This window comes from Vidua macroura, chromosome 2 (genome assembly GCF_024509145.1).
Source record: "Vidua macroura isolate BioBank_ID:100142 chromosome 2, ASM2450914v1, whole genome shotgun sequence".
In the NCBI taxonomy this organism is placed as follows: Eukaryota; Metazoa; Chordata; class Aves; order Passeriformes; family Viduidae; genus Vidua; species Vidua macroura.
The window spans coordinates 47,820,140-47,838,943 of record NC_071572.1 but is presented as its reverse complement, the minus strand read 5'-3'; the positions used below and the strand labels follow the sequence as shown (position 1 = coordinate 47,838,943).

Genomic DNA, 18,804 nt, shown 5'->3' with positions numbered 1-18,804 from the left:
TACTTACATACTTCATACTGCCATATACTTCAGGGGAATGACTGTGAGGGGGGTGGGGAGAGAGGGAAGGGAATCACAAAACAGCAATCCATCAAATTAGCACTCTGTCTACAATAATTAAACAAAATTCATAAATAAAATGACCCAAAGTAAATAAAAGTATTTCACAACTTCCTCCTCTTTGCAATACTTTATGAAAGAGAAATGAGAGGGAAGAAAAACTGTTCACTTCATGCATTTGACAGTTTGTGATACACCAACTTTTATATGTGTCTTACAAGAAACAACAACATGTTAAGTAAATCAGTAATTAATAAAACTGCACTACAGAGGAAGCTGGCAAAAGTCTGAGTTGATTTTGAGACCTAAAGCGGAACTGTGTCTAATTATAGTAACAGTTTTAGCATAACCAATTAGTGCAATTTACTTACAGTGCAACTAATTTTGAAACACAGCTTGCTATAGCCCTGATGTTTGTATTCATTTCTGAACTTGACAGTGGTAAATTTGGTCATTTAAAGATTTTCCATCCTGATGTGGTTTTTTGAGGCACACTATGAGAGCATCAATACATTCTTTCATCAGTAAACAGAGGAACAACAACATGACTTATGACTCATTCATATGCACCACTTCTAGATCAAAATAAAGTGATGGTAAAAAAGTAAAAAACTCCCTTTGTTCAAGGGGCTCTCTATGTCTGTAAGTTGGTGATTCTTCGTAGTACACCCTTGTGTACTGGCTCAGACTCTCCAAATGAAACTTGTGCCTGCAACTCCTAAATGGCACCAAGTGCTATCGCTTGTAACCTATCTCAGGTGCACTAAGTGGCTTGGTAATTATACAGCAGTCTTTCGTGAAAGCAGAGCTCCTCTGATTATACAGTTCTTTACCTTTTAGAAACAGATTGTCTCCCTTGGCAAGACCATTTTAAAATGTAACTTAAACCCCCAAGTATTAAAATATCCATAAATAATCCTACATAATAACAGACTACATTGTCAAAGCTTCTGATTATTGGTAACTTCTACCAAAATGGGAACCGACCCATTTTAGTCTAGCAGTTTGAACATTTTAGCCATAAGCTTCTGCAATCAGCATGCACAGTTAAGTCAGAGAAAAAAAAAATGCTTCTTACACCACATGTAAAGAGAAACTTCAGATATGTAGCAATATGTAGCACAGCCTCTGTTGCCTTCTCCCAAGGCTGAAAACACTGAACTCCCACTCTGTTTCAAACAAAATCATTGCTACTCATGTCCAAAAGCAACTACATTGGCTCTGTACTGAACAACCCCTGTGGCAGAAGAACAGCAGCAGTTCATGCTTTTATGGTAGTAAAACCTCTGCCTCTTTCATCTGAAACACAGTGCCAATGGGTTAAAACAAAAACACATAAAACCTTCTTGAGTAATAAAATTCATACCAAAACAATGAAAATAAGATCTTTCTGAAATAGTGGATTCAATGTCACATGAATAGAAAAAACCTTTTATATTTCTGAAAATGCAGGAAAAATTACATGCAGCAAGGTAATCAGTTTTTTGACCTTGTCCTAAACTTTCAGGCACAGAATACTAATGAAAAATGCATGTTTCATCCTCCTCTTTCCCCTTTCATCCTATAAGTGGAAATAATGTATTACATATTATGGCTAGGATAGGTCAAGGAAAGGGATAAGGACCAGAAAGAATAAGTATGAAGAGAAATAACACATAGGAGTCTCCACAGATTGAAAAGTGTAATCTTTTTGAAATCAAAAGTACTATACATATCTGCACTTTATATGCACGTGTTTTTTGAGTCAAACTGTCCTGACTTCAACAAGACATTGTTTTTTATTTCTAAGATTCCAGTTTAAAATCATATTGCATAAAGAGGAAAACACCCAAGTATTTTAATTGGTAAAGATTTGGTGTGCTTTGTCCCATGTCTGGTGTGCTGTCTACCTGCAATCCCAATCTGTAACTGATTTATTTAAGATGACCCAACATGACAAATGATGACATTTTCAGCAAGACATCTATTCAACACTATTCTTACAGACACTACTCAATCAAGCGTGCTCTTGCATTCAGCCAATTTCTTTCTGGCACTCAGCTCCAGTGACTGATTGAGAAATTAGTCTCAGCAGATGAAATCATTATTACTTGCTGTACCTGCACCCATCTAGGAACATCTGAGACAAGACAGACTGTTCAAATCCATCTTTCCCAACCATTAATTCCTAAAAATATTTAAATGTTCCACTGTAGAACAGAAATGCATTCTGCTCTCTTCCTGCCACCTGAGGAAAAGACCTAAGATTTCACTCATTACAAAAATTAATTCTTTTGTGTTTTACCAAAAGTGAAAAGGGCAATACAGGTAATACTGTACATTTAAATGCTCGGAGTTTAGTAAGAAAGTGTAAAAAATCTATTGTGCTAATCATCACAACAACTTAACTACCGCACTTCCACATTTGGAGAATTTTTGGCTTTTGAAGACTGATTTGGTAAATCTGTTGAATGTAAATACTCACCTGAACATAATCTCAAATCCTTTAGGAACACATTTTATTTCTATCCAAAGCACTATTTATTCTCTACTTGAATCCAAGTATCTTTTCCTTTATTTTCCTTTTTTTTTTTACTGCTATGACCCTGATCTCAAAAAAGAAATTTTAATCAAGTTTCAAACCATTAAAGAGCAAAGTAAGAAAAAAAAATCCTGAGGCTATTAATAGAGGAATTTCTAAATTTGTCTAAATTCAATTTATTTATTTGTAGCTTACATCATACAGAAAAATAATTTGGAAAAATGTTATTTATTTCCATTGTTACTAGGATCAACTGTCAGTCCAATCCTGAAGTCTCTATACCTTAATCAAACCTTACAGAATCTGTAAGCTAACAGATCAAAACTCTGAAGCAACAACACAACAAATGGAGCAATAATAAGGGTTTTGCTCTCTCTCATGACTTCCTAGCAGTCTAAAATTAAAGTCCTATATGATGTATATCAAGCATGACTTTCATGGTTATCCTCAAAACCTGTGTATGGAAAATTTTCCTTACTTGGACCTCCACTTTCCTATCTCAAAGGATAAAGTAGGCATGCTTTAATAACATTATCTCAATCCACTTGAAAAGCCTTCTTAATTCTTATTAAAACAATCTAATCTGCCTGAGGCAAGATTTTGGTTTTATTTAGAATGCTAAACCTTATCTAATTAAGTGCAATATTAGGATGTTAGCTAATATATATAAGCCAGCTTTTAAGAGTCCAGTGGGCACAAACATCAATCCATACTGACCCCAGTGCTATAGTTAGCCCAAGAGGCCACACTTCCCTACATCCCTGCTCCCAAGAGTCATGCGTCCTACCCAATTTCTGGTAATCAGCTTACCTGGGGTGGGGGGGACCCACTATTTTATCCTTTATTAAGAACCAAGTGGAAGGTCACAACCATTGCTCAATGTTGAAACCAGCTCCAAATTTCACTGCCAATAAGAAGATGGTTTTCCTTTTCCCTTAGAACCTAACTAGGCAGACAGAGAACTTACTATACTACAAAAAGAAAACACATCCATAATTTTAGTATTGGACTTAAGCTAATAGGACTTTTGAGTTGCACCCACTTTGGCTGTTGTGCTGCTCAGCCATCCCAGTTTTCCAGTTTCATCTTCAGCTTTCTGTAGCGTTATCTTCAACTGAAACATTAATCACTGAAAAGACAGGGTTTGCCTTCAGTTTTGTCAAGTTCATCAATCCAGTGAAAACGCTGGATTTACTGTCTACTGAAATCGGGGGGACTTGTATTTCCAAGATAGAGCCTAAAGGTTAAAGATTCCCCTAATGTTTGTTTTCATCAGCAAGACTAGCCCAGGACAATTTAAGCATAAGCACTTAACCTAGTTGAAGAGCTACATTCAGTGAATGGAAACATATGATGGTTATTAACCCCTTCAAGAACAAAATTGCTAAAAAACCCATAATTAAATAAAAATCTTTGTTTACAGCAGCCAAGAACAATCTCACATATACACTCCATTACTCAGTTACAGTACACTGATGCCCTTTAAATATGGACAAATTACTCATGTAACATAAGCTACCCTCTTTCTGGCAAATTCCACTCAGAAAGCTAAATATATACTGTTCGTCTTTGTATACCAAAGTATCCAGCCAGCTGGTGCAGAAAGTAAACCAGCTTACATTTTTCACCAGAGAGGTAAGGAAAAAAAAAAGAGAGAAAGAGAACAAGAACTTTTTAATTTCACTTGATGATTGATAACCAATATGCACAAACACACAGTGTAAGATTTCTGAGTTCTACAGACCTATGTAAAATCATCCAAATACCAGACCTGAGATGAAAATTATGGGGCAAAAAGACAGAACATTTACTCAATGCTCTGGTTTTCAACTTTTAGTGAGTTCTTAATTTATTAGCAATAACTTGTTTATCTTGGAGGGGCTTCAGAAAAGGCTGGGAGACTTTTTTAAGCGTCAGCTTAAAAATACTTACAACTATTCTTAAATGCCAGCTTAAGAAATGTATAAATAAAATTAAACATTAAGACCTCTAAACTTGGAGAGACATGCTCAGAACAGGAAATGATAGTTTGTTAATAAAGAAAGGTAAATCATTCTCTAGGCTTCCGGTGGGAAACTTGGCAGGGAAAGGATTTTGACCTCAGTGGAAGGTAACTGCCACAAATGACAAATCAAGCAACTTTCTTCTTACAAGTGAGGCAAATGTTTGACATAAGGCTGAACTGCATTCAGATCTATCATTCCCTGTGGCATATTCTTCTAACTTTAACAAATAATCCTGCAAGCTTTTTACATTGACGGTATTAATTACATTTTTTCCCTGCTCTCTCTTACTGATTAAAGCCATGCAAGCCTAACATTTTTTGTGAATGATTACTTATTTCCTATTTGAAGCACAAAAGCTCATCACTTATAGAATAGGTCAAGCTTTCAGTGCTTATTAGTCCTAGTCTGGAATGAATTCATGCATTTTCCTATGGTCATTTTCCTTTTCTCTTGTAGGAACAGTCTATGGGACATTTGTGCAAAGGAAGGGAGCAAAAATTCTGCACTGTTTTCAGGTGAAGAAGTAAACAAGAACAAAAGAATACACTTAAAAAATCTCTTTTCGGTTTCACATTAGGCTCACTGTGACTATAGCACCGTGAAGTTTGCAATTAGAAGTATTGATTCTCCCAACTCAGAACAATAAATGGGAAAAAATGACAAGTAGCCCAGTTTAATTTCAAACGTTAATATATTTTCTATTTTATAGTGAACATATGCATCATTCACCCCTTATTTGCAGCAACTATGACGTCCTCATAAAAAGGGGTGACATTTGTAAGATGCCTCTTAAAATAAATATTTCTTTTTATAAAATAATAAAACTTCAAATAAATATTCTTTACACTAAACAATATGTTGAAAAAATTAGAAAATAAAGGCTGGATTTTACTGTAACTGTACAATATACATGAAGTCCAAAGGGAAATCAAAGTCTTGTAATAGAAGGTTTCCGTAAGACAAAATACAATCTAAAAACATACTGATTGATTCACATTCTTCCGAATGTACAACATATTAGTATAATATTTTGTGACTGTGCCATGTCTTACGACAGCACTTATTTTTCACAGTTGAAAATATTATTGTATATACAAAAATATAGCACATTATCTCTGGCAGAAAACAATGAAAAAAAAAGGAGTCATTTGCTAATTTACAAATTTTGCAAGTACTATTCACGAACAATAGAGTTGCCTAGGAGTGTCTGTGTTGCTTTAGCTTATGCAATATGTGGGTCACAATGTACTGCATCCCTTTTTTTCCCCCTGTATGCCACTAGCTGGATTCTAACAAGCGTATCAGTTAAGATGGCACACACACAGAAAAGCATTTCACTGCAAACAGCAAAGTACATCCCCAACCCTTCTACTACAGTGCCAAGACCATAGCTGCTTAGTTGGTTGCATATGTACGTTAAAATAATAATCCTTATTACTTTAGTATTTCTGGCTAGTGATGCTATGTTGGCTTTTCAAAGTTCCTGGGGGGTACGCTGGGAACTTTGCAGCAAACGGTGTTGGAGTGTTTGCAGCGGCACCCAGGCCGATTTACCCGGTCGTAACAGCCCTGGCACAACTTAAGACAACCCTTGGCTGGTAGGTAACACCACAAGCAAGGCAGAAAGAGGGACACTACACCCATGGCGGACCACCTAGTGCAGCAATGTGACTGACTGCAGGAGCAGGGGTTGTCAGCACAGTTGTCCTCGTCATCATTAGAGCAGTGATAGAAGAGGCCCTTCACACAGCAAACACAAGTCCCGTAATCAACCACGTTCTGGGCTGAGCAAAGACACTGCTTGTCACAGATCCAACATGAGGGGAGGGTCCTTGGATAAGTGCACTCCTTACACTTACACTTTCCACAGTCCTCACACCTGTAGCTGTGTGCTCCCAAATCTTCTTTGCTCAGTGGCTTCAGCTCACTCGACTTGAGCTCAGACTTGGGCTGCATTCGGACTATCCCATCAGCAACTGGCCCCGAAGATGATCCCAGAAGTCTTTGTTCTGACGAATTACTGCTTGTACTCGTCCTCGTACTGCTCCGTGAGCCTGTGCTGACTGTGCTGATGGACCGGGACAGAGGCGCTCGAGGAGATGCGTGCGTTTGTGTGTGCTGGATCCGGCTGAAATGACGATGCTCAGGCAACCCATGGGGCCTTTCATTTTTGGGTTGGGTTGTTACCCGAGGAGAAGACTTGACCCCCGGCCGTGGAGCCACCGTAGGTCCCTCTGTGTATTCATTTGTGTTTCGGATGGCTCTGATCTGGTCCAACGACAAGACATGAACCTGCTGCATCAGGACATCCCGCAGGTCGGGCTCCCCATGCGGTCTCCCACTGTCACGCCGAGCCTGTAGTAAGGGCTGTGACCCACTGCCGTGCTGAGTCTCCATCAGTGCCCAGAAGCTTGGTCACCCCGCCAGGCTTAGAACACATCTGAAATCCTGGAGCAAAAAAGAGAGGATTCACTATTGCAACATATCTCACGCTCTCTCCAGCAGCTTTTCAAGTCTGGAGGACCCCACAGCACTGCAGACAATCAAGTAATGCATCAGCCATTAAAAAAAGGAGTCAAGTCTGGGACAAGCACTGGCACTGGTCAGCTGAGTGACCAAATTCCCTTGGCCTGTCTGCCTGCTGCTGTGGAGAGCTTAAGGACCTTTAAGAATCCCTAGGATTCTTCCCTAGGACCATGCAACTTAACTTGTGGCTCTGGAAAGTCTAGGTATTACTCCTGCTAACTGAGGCTTCTCAGGTCATCTTCTGGTTAGATCACGGCCTTTAAAGTGATTACAGTTCAGCCACTTGAAGTGACACTTCTTTTCACATCAGGCTACTGAAAACCTTATACTAAAAAAAAACCAAAAAAACCCAACCAAACAAAAAAAAAAAAAAAAAAAAAAAAAAAAAAAAACCCCAAAAACTATCCTGCAAGTATTTAGCAAGTGTAATGTGACCTGCTGATGACAGACATATAATTCTCCAATTTTGTTTAAAACTGGATAATATTTTGGTAGGCTAGTCTCTTTACACATTAAACTTTACATGATGTAAATAGGAAATTTTAGTTTAATACCAATGGTCCCAAGAAAAACACTAAATAGCAATAAAATGTTTGAGGTTAGACATTAAATGAGTTAGTGCTACCAAAAACTTCAACAGCACAAGTAAAAATATCTCTCTCCAGTATTTTAGTGTGTGTCATACTGGTGCACACCACTGTGATTGTTATTTTAAGGCTCAAAACTACAAAAGCAATGTTTCCACAATTGTTTGGTTTTTTTTTTTATGTGTAAAAAATTCCATAGACTACATTTCAAATTGTAAATATTATCGAGAGTGGCTTGTGGGATAGAGGCATGCATAATATAATCAAATAATGCCAGCATCCAAGAAGTCTACTTGACTATGAATATTACTTGAAATGATCGTTAACTACAAAGTAGAAGTGCAGACTTTAGAATTTAAATGAAAAGCCAGTAAAAGATGAGAACTTGTAAATAGTTTCCACACTCAAACATGTGCAAGTTTCAAGTACTGCCCTCTAAATTAGTTAATATTTGTTTTGCCTTTATCATATCTTAAAGTGGCTCCAAAATCCAATTACCTATACAAAAATCCAGAACAATATTCTACAATTAAAACCCAAGTAGGAACCAAACTTCTTACAAGGACCACACAATGTCTTCAATTATACCTAGAAAGAGCACCATACTTTACTCTGTACACATCAGTTACCAACAATAATACTGTACTGCAGTATAGTAAAATATAGCCAAACAGTTTAACAAAGAGTATCTCAAGACACTGTCTTTATTCTAACATCAATGCAAAACATTTAACCTTTTAACTCCTGTCTCCCCTCCTTCAAGTGTTTTTTTCTTTAAAAAAAAAAATACATATAGACAAATCTCTAACTTTTAAGAGTGATCACTTATTTTAAATATTGCCAAATCCTGGTTTTGGACACGGGATGTATGTTACGGTGCTCATTCCCGTGAGCCTACACCCCCCCCCCCCCCAAAAAAAAAAGTCTTGCAAACTTGGCTTGAAGCATTGTTTATGCCTTTTTTTTTTTTTTCCAATTAAAACCTCTGCCATACCAAAAGTTTCAACCAACACCCTAAGTAGATGTTCACCTCCTCTGAAACTATCTGGAGATAAAAAATAATAGAAAATAAAATGATTTCCCCATTCTTGAGAGGAATTGGCAGCCCTATCTCTCCTCAACGTCCAGGTTTCCACCAGCCCCAGCCAGCCTGGAAGGGTACGCCGGATCAGCCCCCGCTTCTCCAGAAATGACAACCCACTGCAAAAGCAAAGCTGACCCTGACCTGAAGGCGCTTCAGACGACCCCAGGATCGGTGGCGGAGCCCCCCTCAGACGCCAAGGTGGGAGCTGGAAAAGCAGCCTCCGCTCTCCGCTTCCCTCCCCGCCTCCAGCTCCGTCTCGGGCGGGGGGCGCGCAGCAGGTGGGAGGCGACAGCCCCTCGCCCGCCGGAGAGTGCAGACAACCTGGAGATAACCAGGAGACATCCTCTGGGCTGGGAGGTGGGAGGGGGCTGCTTCAGCCTCCTTATCAGAAAGTCAAACCCATGTTTCCTTTTAACTCTATCCCCCTGCCCTCCCCCAGGAGATGCTAAAGGAGCTTCCCCTCCCGGGAAGTGCCAGGCGCCCTGCAGACGGTTCAGACAACACCTCCGGGACAGCTGGGCAAAAGGCAGATTACCCCCTCTCGCCTTGCCCTAAACACCCATTCAACTTCACAAAGCCAGCCGCTGGAAAAGCTCCTCTTATTTTACGCATATTCTGCAAATTGCCTGACCTTCAGCCCGCCCCGCTCCGCCCTAGCCCGGAGGGACCCAGGAGGCATTTCCAGTGGGGCATCAGGCCGAGCCGGGTGCTCCCCGTTTTTTATCCCCGTCATAGATCCGCTAACAGGACAGGATGCAAAGAACCAGCACATTTATTTGCAAACCTACATTTGCCTGAAAATCCTGACAGGAGGGCACACCTCTCCCTCCTCCGACCTAGTACTTCTCCCCTTTGCATCCGCCAAGAGCAAGAGAAGCAGATTTGCCTTTTTGTGTGTGCATGTGCGTGATAACACGATTCTCCACTTCTAAGAGCCAAAGTCCACTCTCACCGAGCTCAAGTGCCAGGATTGCTAACTTTTCTTTCAAGCTGGGCTTGGCAACAGGGTGAGCGAGGGGGACGGGTTTCGCGTTCGGCACATTTGGGGAGGTTTAAAACGCGAGGGGCTTCTTGCGTGCTGTGGAAAAATCCCGTGTACCGCTGGCCGGGGAAGGGCGAAGCCTAAGCGAGAGAAGTCCTCAGCCCGTGAATTTCTGTTCTGTGGCCGGAGCCTGTGCAAGGCACCCCCACCCCCATTCCCACCACACACACCAACCACCTCCTCTTCTTTCAAAGTGCTTTGAAACCCCCATTAAGGGCCGAGTGTGTGATCAGACTATGGATTAGGGCAAAAGGGACTTTACCATCGGGGTGGGGCAAAGTGACACACAAACAGCTTGCTGAAAACACCAGCAGCTTTTTTTGTCTTTTTTTTTTTTTCTATTTTTAATGGGGTAAGGAGGCTGTCACGAAGTAAGCCCACAAAAAAAAAAAAAAAAAAAAAAAAAAAAAAAAAAAAAAAAAAAAGCAAAAATTATGGCTTTTGCTTCCCGTCCACACACGCCCTCTGCATAGAAGAACCTAGGGAAGGAGGACTTTCCTCGTCTTACAGATAGAATTAATTTCATCACAGGAGAAATATCTACGCTTACACACACGCATACACACACACGTATATATTTGTACCAGACGTGCACTCACTTCCGAATCGTACGGATCTCCTGACGCCAATACAGACAGGCGTAAATCACGCACTGAAAGGCGGGTTGCCCCTTCTCCCCCAAGACCGGGGGACAAACAGCCTCGACGCTCGCCACCCCCGCTGCGCCCTCCCTTCACCTCCCCCGGGGCTTGTCGGAAACCCACGCGTGCCCAGCGAGGCAGGAGCGCGCAGGACCTCCCGTGCCCGGCCCCCCGCAGGAGCGAGAACACGCCGGAGTTGTGGCTCCTTCAAGCGCACCCCCCGCCCCACTCGTAGCCCCCGCAGGCATTCCGGGGCGCCCGCGCAGCCCTCCGCCCCCCGCGCAGCCTTCCGCACCCCCGGGGCACCCCGGCGGGGCACAAACGCGGCGCAGTCCGCAAACCCCACGGAGCTCCCCCCACCCCTCTCCGGAGAGAAACCGCTCCGAAATCCCACCTCCAGCTCCTCTCTGAGAAAGGAAGGAGAAGGGAAGGGGGGGGGAGAGGGAGAACCTGTACGAATGGAAAAGAAGGGATCGGCCTCAAACATTTCCACGAGTTTTCTTGGAGCAACCAAAGCGGGGGGGGGGGGGGGGGGGGAAGGAGGTTACTGAAAAGCTTGTTTTGCAAAGAAGGAAAAGGCTCTCACCGTGATCGCGGCGCTGCACCAAACCCCTCTCTCTTGTATTTTCTTCTTCCTGCGGTTTGCAAATAAATCCAGCCCTAAAGCAAAAAAAAAATTCTTTTCCAAACTCTGGTTTAGTCCAATTTGCAAATTAGAGTAAGAATGATCACCATGTAGAAAAAAAAAAAAAGTCCATAGCAAAGTTAGGTGCCTCTCCCCAGATCGATTATAAATACGTGTGTGCGTGTATATACTATAATACTAATCAAAACACCTCTCCGGATCGGGGTGGGTTTCCTTTGCTCCTAAAAAATCACTCAGTCTCACACACACACACACACTTTTCTTTTTTTTCCTCAATGAACAGGAGACCGAATCGCCAATACCAAGTCACTTTTTTTTTTGTTGCTGTTGCAAATTGATCAAGAGGAAAGGGAAAAGCCAAAGAAAACAAAACAAAGTGGATGTAAAATAAAATCCCAGAGTTTTCTTCCACTGAGCTCCTCCAAAAAAGCAGTTTGTGCAATGTAGCCGTTCTGCTAAGAATCTGCTTGCTGCAGGCTCCTCTCCCTTCTCTCCCTGTTAGCTTTCTCGCTCCCTCTGCGAGCGTGTGTGTTGCAGGCAGTTCTGTGGTTTGCAATCGGGGGGGGTGTTTTGGGAGCGCAGCGGATTTGTGGTGGTGGTTGTTGTTGTGTGTTTGGAGGAGGTGGAGGAGGAGAAGGAGGAGGAGGAGGAGGAGGAAGAGGAAGATTTGAGATCTGAGCTGTAGGGACTCGGCGTTTTTCTGCTCGCTCGCTCTCTCCCTCTCTCTCTTTTTCTTTCCGGAGGAGGTAGGGTGATCTCTCTGCAAAAGCAGCAGTAAATGGCGTCATGTGGATCTGAGGAGGAACAGAGCAGTTGTTGTCCCAGAGGATATATCGCATCCGGTCCCAGCTCATTGGCTCTGCGGGGCTACATTCACTGGCGCTCCCAGCGCCCTGCCAGCACTCAGAGCTGTAGGAGGCATTCAAAAGGGCAGCGCTGCTGCCACCGAGCCAGCCCGGCTGCCCCGGCCCCGGCCCCGGCCCCGGCTCCGGCCCCGGCCCCGGCCCCGGCCCCGGCCCCGGCCCCGGCCCGTCCGCGGCGCTCCCCGCGCTGCGCGGGGCGAGCTGCAGCCACGCTCTCGGGGCCTCGCCGCAGCCTGTGCTCACGGGAGGCTGCTCCGTGCGCGGTCTCACGCCGCTCGGGGTTGCTTTTGTGCTCGTGTATTTACTCAGAGGCAGGCGGCGATAGGTTTGCAGGGAAACAGAAAGGAACTCGCTTGTCGCGGGGAGGAAGGCGCGCTCTCCCCGCCGCTGCGGGCGTTCGGGAGATCTGTATCCAAGTGCTCCCCGTTGCTTCCCACCCGTTTTTCGTAACCGAGTGGGATAAAAGTTTACACTTTCTGCCCCTCCCCCGCTTCGCCCTTTCCAGCCGCCGGTCGCCGGCCGCGCAGGGAGCAGGAAGGGTGATTACTTGCGGCATTGTCCCGCGGATTAATGCGATTAGGCGGCGCGGAGGGCGCCCCCGTGCCCCCGGCAGGAGCGCGGAGCGGGGCCCGCGGGGCGCGGAGCGGGGCGGAATGGGCGGCAGGTCCCCGCGCCTCGGGCGCCTGCCCGCGGGGTGCGCCGCGTCCCCGGCACCAGCGGGGTCCCCTCGCCTGAACGGGGGGGGGGGGGGGGGGGGGGCGGGCTGGATGTGTGGAGTTTTTTTCTAATAAGTTAAAAAACCCTGCAAACCTCCCCCCCCCCCCCCAACTTTATTTTAGTCAGCTGCCATTCGCGCGGAGGACACGGTCTGCGAGCAGCTCGCAAACGTGACTGTTTGTCTTCTGGGCGTTTCCTGACACGACCACAGCTCGGTCCCTTTGGTACGAGCTGGAAGCACTGACGGGGCCACTGTGGCTGGTTGAACGCGGGCATCTTGCGCCGGCACGTATCTGTACGCGCACCCCTGTCCCCAGGCAGGCACGCACCGAGCACGAATATTCCCGTGTCACATGTGGCACTGCTTAAAATACACACCGGGTGTAAGGCAGTAATCACTGCGCTACTCACATGGACAACCCTCGGTGCAAAGCCTCAGCCAGCCCTCTACTACTCGAGGCGATTTCGCAGGCACTTCCTCTCCTACACCTGCTGGTCACCGCTCTGTGGAGGGGGTGGACATTCCCCACGAAAACGTGTAAATGAGGGCTGTGTCTCGCATGGACGGCATTCGAGTTTTCGTGGTTTTATGATCAAGTATCCGTTCTTCCACAGTAATATTCTGAACCTGCAAACTATTTTCCATACTTGGGTGACATTAAGGTCAGACAGAATTAAACGGGGCTCGCATTTTTTCCTTTCAAGCTCCATCGCTCCGTAGCCTGCACAGAACTGCTGCAGCCCGGCCATCGGTCCCCTCTCCACCCTGTTCGACCCCCGGCCCCGCAGACGGAGCGCTCTCCCGCCGGGGTGGGGGCTGCCCCTCGGCTGGAGCCGCAGCCCGCTGTGGCTGGGTTACCCCTCGGGGCTCCGGGGAGCGACGGCGGCGCGGCCGCTCTCCCCGCCAGAGGGAGCGCGGCGCCGGGGCGGGGGGCAGCGGGTCAGGGCGGCTCCGCGGGGGCACCAGCCCTGGCGCCGGGCAGCGCCGGTGGGAGCCGTGGGCCTGCCCTGAGTTTCCCCGAGGAAGGGGACACCCAGCGGCCTGCCGTCTCCATGAGGATGCGCCGGGCAGCGACATGAGCATCCTCGGAGATGTGCCCTGTGTTTAGGCTGTACGCTCTGTGTCAGCAAGACAATCCACGGTGTTCAGCTGTGAGAGCCAAGTACGGGTTAAAATATCTGGGAAACAGAAAACACAATATTCCCCTCACTGTAGAAAGACAAAAAATTACTTACTCCCACATAGCAAAGTCAAAAATAGGTTAAGAACTTTTTGTGCAAACCTATACACATGGGAAAGGTCTGTTAAATTATTTATCATAGTTTATATTGAGTACATAAATACTGTTTCAAACTGGAAAGTTCATAACACTATTTTTAAATCTGTCGGTCAGTAGTGGAATCATCAATTCCCACTCTAGTTCTCAACTACAGGTGTATACACTTAATACAGAGAGTAGTCTCAAAGACAGATCTTAAAACAGGGAAGCTATTTTTATTCACAGAGCCAGTCATGTGTGCAAAATGGTGAAGCATCAATGTGTTATAGCTCAAAAAAAAAACCAAAAAACAACAACAACAAAAAAAAAACAAAACAAAACAAAAAAAAAAAAAAAAAAAAAAAAAAACAACAAAACAAAACACAAAACCGCCAAAAATAAAGCCAGCAAAACCCCCAAGAATACGGCATCCTGGTACTGATGAATTTGAAAGAGAAGCCATAAACTTGCAAAGATTTGTGCACTAACTGGCACAAAGGTAAATAACAAATAGTGCACAAATCTGCAAAAAATTAAGTGTGCTCTTTTTTGTGCGTGTACTTGTGTGTGGGAACCTCGACGCTGTTTTCTCAGAGTTTTAATCTGATGGTACCTTGGAACCAGCTTTTGGAAGATTACACGTATTGCTCACGTTTCTTGTCGTGGAGAGTGGCTTAATGCACGTGATTATGTTTCCCCTAGTGGTTTGCTCTAATTACTGCATGGTTTTGTTGTGTTTTTTAGGGTTTTCGGGGGTTTTTTGGTCTTTTTTTTTAACCTTTAACCCAAGCAGACCTTGTTTTTTGAGATGAGTTTTGAGTTTATTCTCAGCAGGGAAATGTGACTGTTGTGTATCTATATATTTGTGTACACACCAACATACACATATATTTATATGTGTATAAGTGTTGTATGTTCATGATATATTTGAATAGCAGCAATTCCAGTGGCTTCAGGTGAAAAATGGTGTTACATAAATTTGAAAAGTGTATGACATGACAGACACCCATATGAAATAGCTAAAACTTTTCTGCTTTATCCTGAAATTGTCCCACAAGTTTTTGCTTGATTCGATATTCAGACCAGGATTGAAATCGTCCCACAAGTTTTTGCTTGATTCGATACTCAGACCAGGACTGAAATTGTCCCACAAGTTTTTGCTTGATTCGATTTTCAGACCAGCACTGGAAAACAAGTGTTTTCCCCCTTTACTTTGAAAAGGAAGGACAGCTCATTCATAAGGAATTCTTCCTGCAAGGGAATGAAAGTGCAGTACTTTGCTGACTTTGAGAACATTTCATGCATTATCTCATGAGCTAATGCAATGATATGGGAATATTGATTCTGCACATCCTAAAAGGACTAAGTTTGGCTGCACATTGCTTCTAATGCCCAGAAGTTCCATCGAAACTTAAACCTTTAATTGATTATCTTCTGGTTTTGTGACTCTGAATAAGCTAAAGTACATAAAGGAGTTATAGAGCTTTTTAAAAGTGTAAAGCTTTTTTTGCCTACTGATATTTCATTGAGGTTCTTCAGGGCAGATAAGGCCATTTAGATAAATCATAGAGAGAAACAGAGAAGTGAAACACGTTGCACTGAAAACAGCTGGATGTACTTATAAAGAAAATTAGGTCCTTGACTCGGTAGTGTTAGTTTTTCTTTTGCAATTTTTGTTGTAGTTTACCTGAAGGAAATCCTGGAATTCTCTTCCCTGAGAAAAGGGGGAAAATGAACATTGAGTTCTAGGAACACAATCTGGTAGGACAAGGGTCAGCACTGTTACATGCGGAAGAACTCATACCTGCCACTCTGGCTGGGAATGCACAAGCTCCTCAGCTGCTCAGAGATTTAGTCTTCTGCTTTTAGTGATACTCAAATCTTCTCTGATTAAACTATTATTTTCCGATTTAGCTCATAATAGACATCTTTCTTAAAGATTATATAGGCCAGATCCTGTGTAACTTTATCCCATCTGGTGGTTGCCCCAGTATATAGAGGGACAGTTGCCAGAAGGATATTTTCTTGTTGAATACCAAATATACTTATGTAAACTTAAAGAATAAACAAATTCCTTTCCTGTACCTTCTGAAATTATACTGAAGGATACATACATTTAGTACGAGTAATAGAATGTGGAGCTTTTGCATGTAAATTGTTCTAATAAAGCTAGTATGCTCTTTGATGTGTCATTCAATGTTATTTGGTTATATTTGTGTCCTTGATAAAAGCAGCACTGTTTTTTTTAATTCAACTTTATAAACCTTTCTAGCTTATACAATGCATTTTATAATTTCTTCTCAAATACCTTGACACCAAATGTTCGTAAGTGGGACAATTTGGCATGGATTGGGACTAAGTGAAGGTTATTTGCTAAACTGGTATTATAGCAGGCTTTTTATTTGCTTTTGGTAGGGTATTCCTCCTAATATTTTTGATTTCTTTGGTAGAAGTAATCATGAGAATGACAGCACAGACAGGCCTTGTCTGTTAGTGTTTGGAACACTTCACTTTCTAGATTCATTCAGTTAGAGGCTAGAATAACACTGGGCTTGACTCTACTAGAATTTTATGCAAAATCAACCGATTGGCTATTAAAATGTTAATAAGCAATAGTTTGGGAATTCCCAAAATACTTTGTAGCAGGATGCAGACATTTATATGTTGACTTGGGATTAAAGTGACTCAGAAGAAATGGAAGAGGTCAATGTTAGCTGTTATGGGAAATTTGAAAAAAGGTTTTATGAAGAGACTTATCACATCTCTGCTGTGATTTGCAGCAGTAGTTTTCAAATTTCTTCAGTCTGTAGACTTTTTCTATGCTCTAGAAGAGAAAAACAAAACAAAACAAAACAAAACATAAGGGAAGCACAGACTTTTTTAGAAAATTGTAAATTACAAGACCCCTATTTAGAAGTGGTCAATAGGAATTCACAGATCACAGTTAGAAAACCACTGATGTAGAGATCCCTGAACTAGCTCTAAACTGCACTGTAGTAGAAAGGTAAATTAATATCTTGGGTACCGTGAGCAGTGGAGTTGGAAGAAGCCTGCTCTTCTCAGAAGTGCAAGGTAGCCTGTGGACCTCCATGCTGTGACGGCCACTCTGCTCCCAGAACATAAGGTGTTTTTCTGCATTGGAGGCTGGAGTTCAAAAAATACTCCTAAAGATTAGCAATTTGTAACATAAATCTTGAATGTCAGTCAAGGCATATGTACAAGTCAGACTTACAGATTTTGCTGGAAACAAAAGGAAGCAGAATGAGCAAATGTTTAAAAAGAAGTATAATGTTTATCCTATTTACTGAGATTATTTTTCTTTTCCTCAGTTGTGAAAGGCTTGTGTTCCTCTGAATACAAGCATACAAGTACATCCTGGAAGCAGAGGTGATATATGCAGGACAGAATATTTTACTGGAGATTAATGAATTTTGCACAAAAGGAAAATAAAAACTAGTGTTTCCCTATCACTTGTCTGAAAATCAGAACACAATCAAAATGAAATACTGTTTATATGGTTACACCAATTAAAAAAAAAAAAAATTGAAAAATACCCTGACCCAGATCTGTACTTTCTTTTTTTTTTTCCTGATTATAATAGCAATATCAATGACAATAATTAAACTGCTAGATATTCTATCACAGTTTTCTCCACAGATCTCAACTAGTTTTCAGGAGATGTCACTGCCCATTTTAGAGGTGATAAAAAACAGGGAAGAAAGAAAGAGGTAACTTATCTCAAAAGCAAGACTAGGACTCTCAGGTCCCAGTTCAGCTCCTCTGTGCTGTGTACATACTGCTCCCCATGAAGGCCCAAGGTGTTAATTTCTTTCTGACCTCCAGAGTCTTTCTGCACAAGCAAAATTTCAGAAGCTGTGTCTGATAGAATCGTAACACTTTAAAAAAGTATGAACTGTTAGACAATTATCTTACTTTAAGAGGGAAGAGGACGAAATGTTTGGTTACCTAAACAAGGTTATCTCTTCGGGAGCATCTACTCCCACCCCTTGATTAAAGAGTTCCTCTAAACTTCCATCTCTGCATCTGGTGTAGTTACTCCTACCTCATTTGTGGTTTTGTAATTATCTTTTCCTGTGTTTTAAGCAGATCTATTACTTACAAAAGTCCCATAGATACAAAGGCAGAAATTAACAGAGAAACTGTATCTTGGAGCTGTTCCTCCTAAATAAGCCCCTGACTCCTTCTGGAGGCTGAGTGAAAGTCTTATGTTCTCCAGGCCAAGGAAGGAATCCAGCTGTCCAGTGCAGCTCTAGGATGGTCTTCTAATTAGTGAAAGTTAAAGGAAGCACTGGAAATTGTGTTACAAACATAGACAATAAATCCACTGCATCTGACAGAACAAGCTTGCAAAATAAGCCCACTGGAAAACTTCCTTCATTCTTGAGGTTAAGTGTTTAAACCGTTTAAACATATTTTAAGTTTTCTTATTGTTGCTTACTCACAATGTAATTCAAATTGGCATAAATTATATCCATTTCTGATGGTTTATGTTGTGTCAAAGCAGTTGTGTTTTCGAAAGTATGTGCGGTTCAATTTCCATTTTCTTTCTTAGCTCCGTAGATTTGTTTTCTCCACAGGGACACCAAATTATGGCTCTATAAAATCCATTTTAGCTAAGGAAATTTCTGTTAGCACCTTATTCAAAATCCCAATGTAGACAATAGAAATAAAGGCAACAGCCTTTATTTAGTTGAATAGCTTTTGCATCAGGTAAAGTTTTTCCGTGAGGGCAAATTCTTTGCAGAGTTAGAGAATATATGTAAATATATGTCTAAATTAGACGGTCAATATGTAACATTATATGTACAGATGGTAGATGCTGGGCCACAGA

General features: G+C 42.7%; 1 protein-coding gene across 2 annotated transcripts; it reads right to left on the bottom strand.

Moving 5' to 3' along the window:
- Window positions 1-4,236: 4,236 nt before the first annotated feature.
- On the bottom strand, window positions 4,237-11,831 carry SPRY2 (sprouty RTK signaling antagonist 2). 2 transcript variants are annotated; one of them, XM_053971859.1, is made up of 2 exons: window positions 11,054-11,831; window positions 4,237-7,035 (listed from the first exon to the last, which is right to left on the bottom strand). In XM_053971859.1, exon 2 carries the CDS (start codon window positions 6,982-6,984, stop codon window positions 6,049-6,051), a length of 936 nt encoding a protein of 311 aa, XP_053827834.1. In that variant the 5' UTR covers window positions 6,985-7,035; window positions 11,054-11,831; the 3' UTR covers window positions 4,237-6,048. The 2 variants fall into 2 exon arrangements, with proteins under 2 accessions (XP_053827834.1, XP_053827835.1); XM_053971860.1 differs by lacking the exon at window positions 11,054-11,831 and adding an exon at window positions 8,926-9,097.
- Between the last annotated feature and the right edge of the window lie 6,973 nt (window positions 11,832-18,804).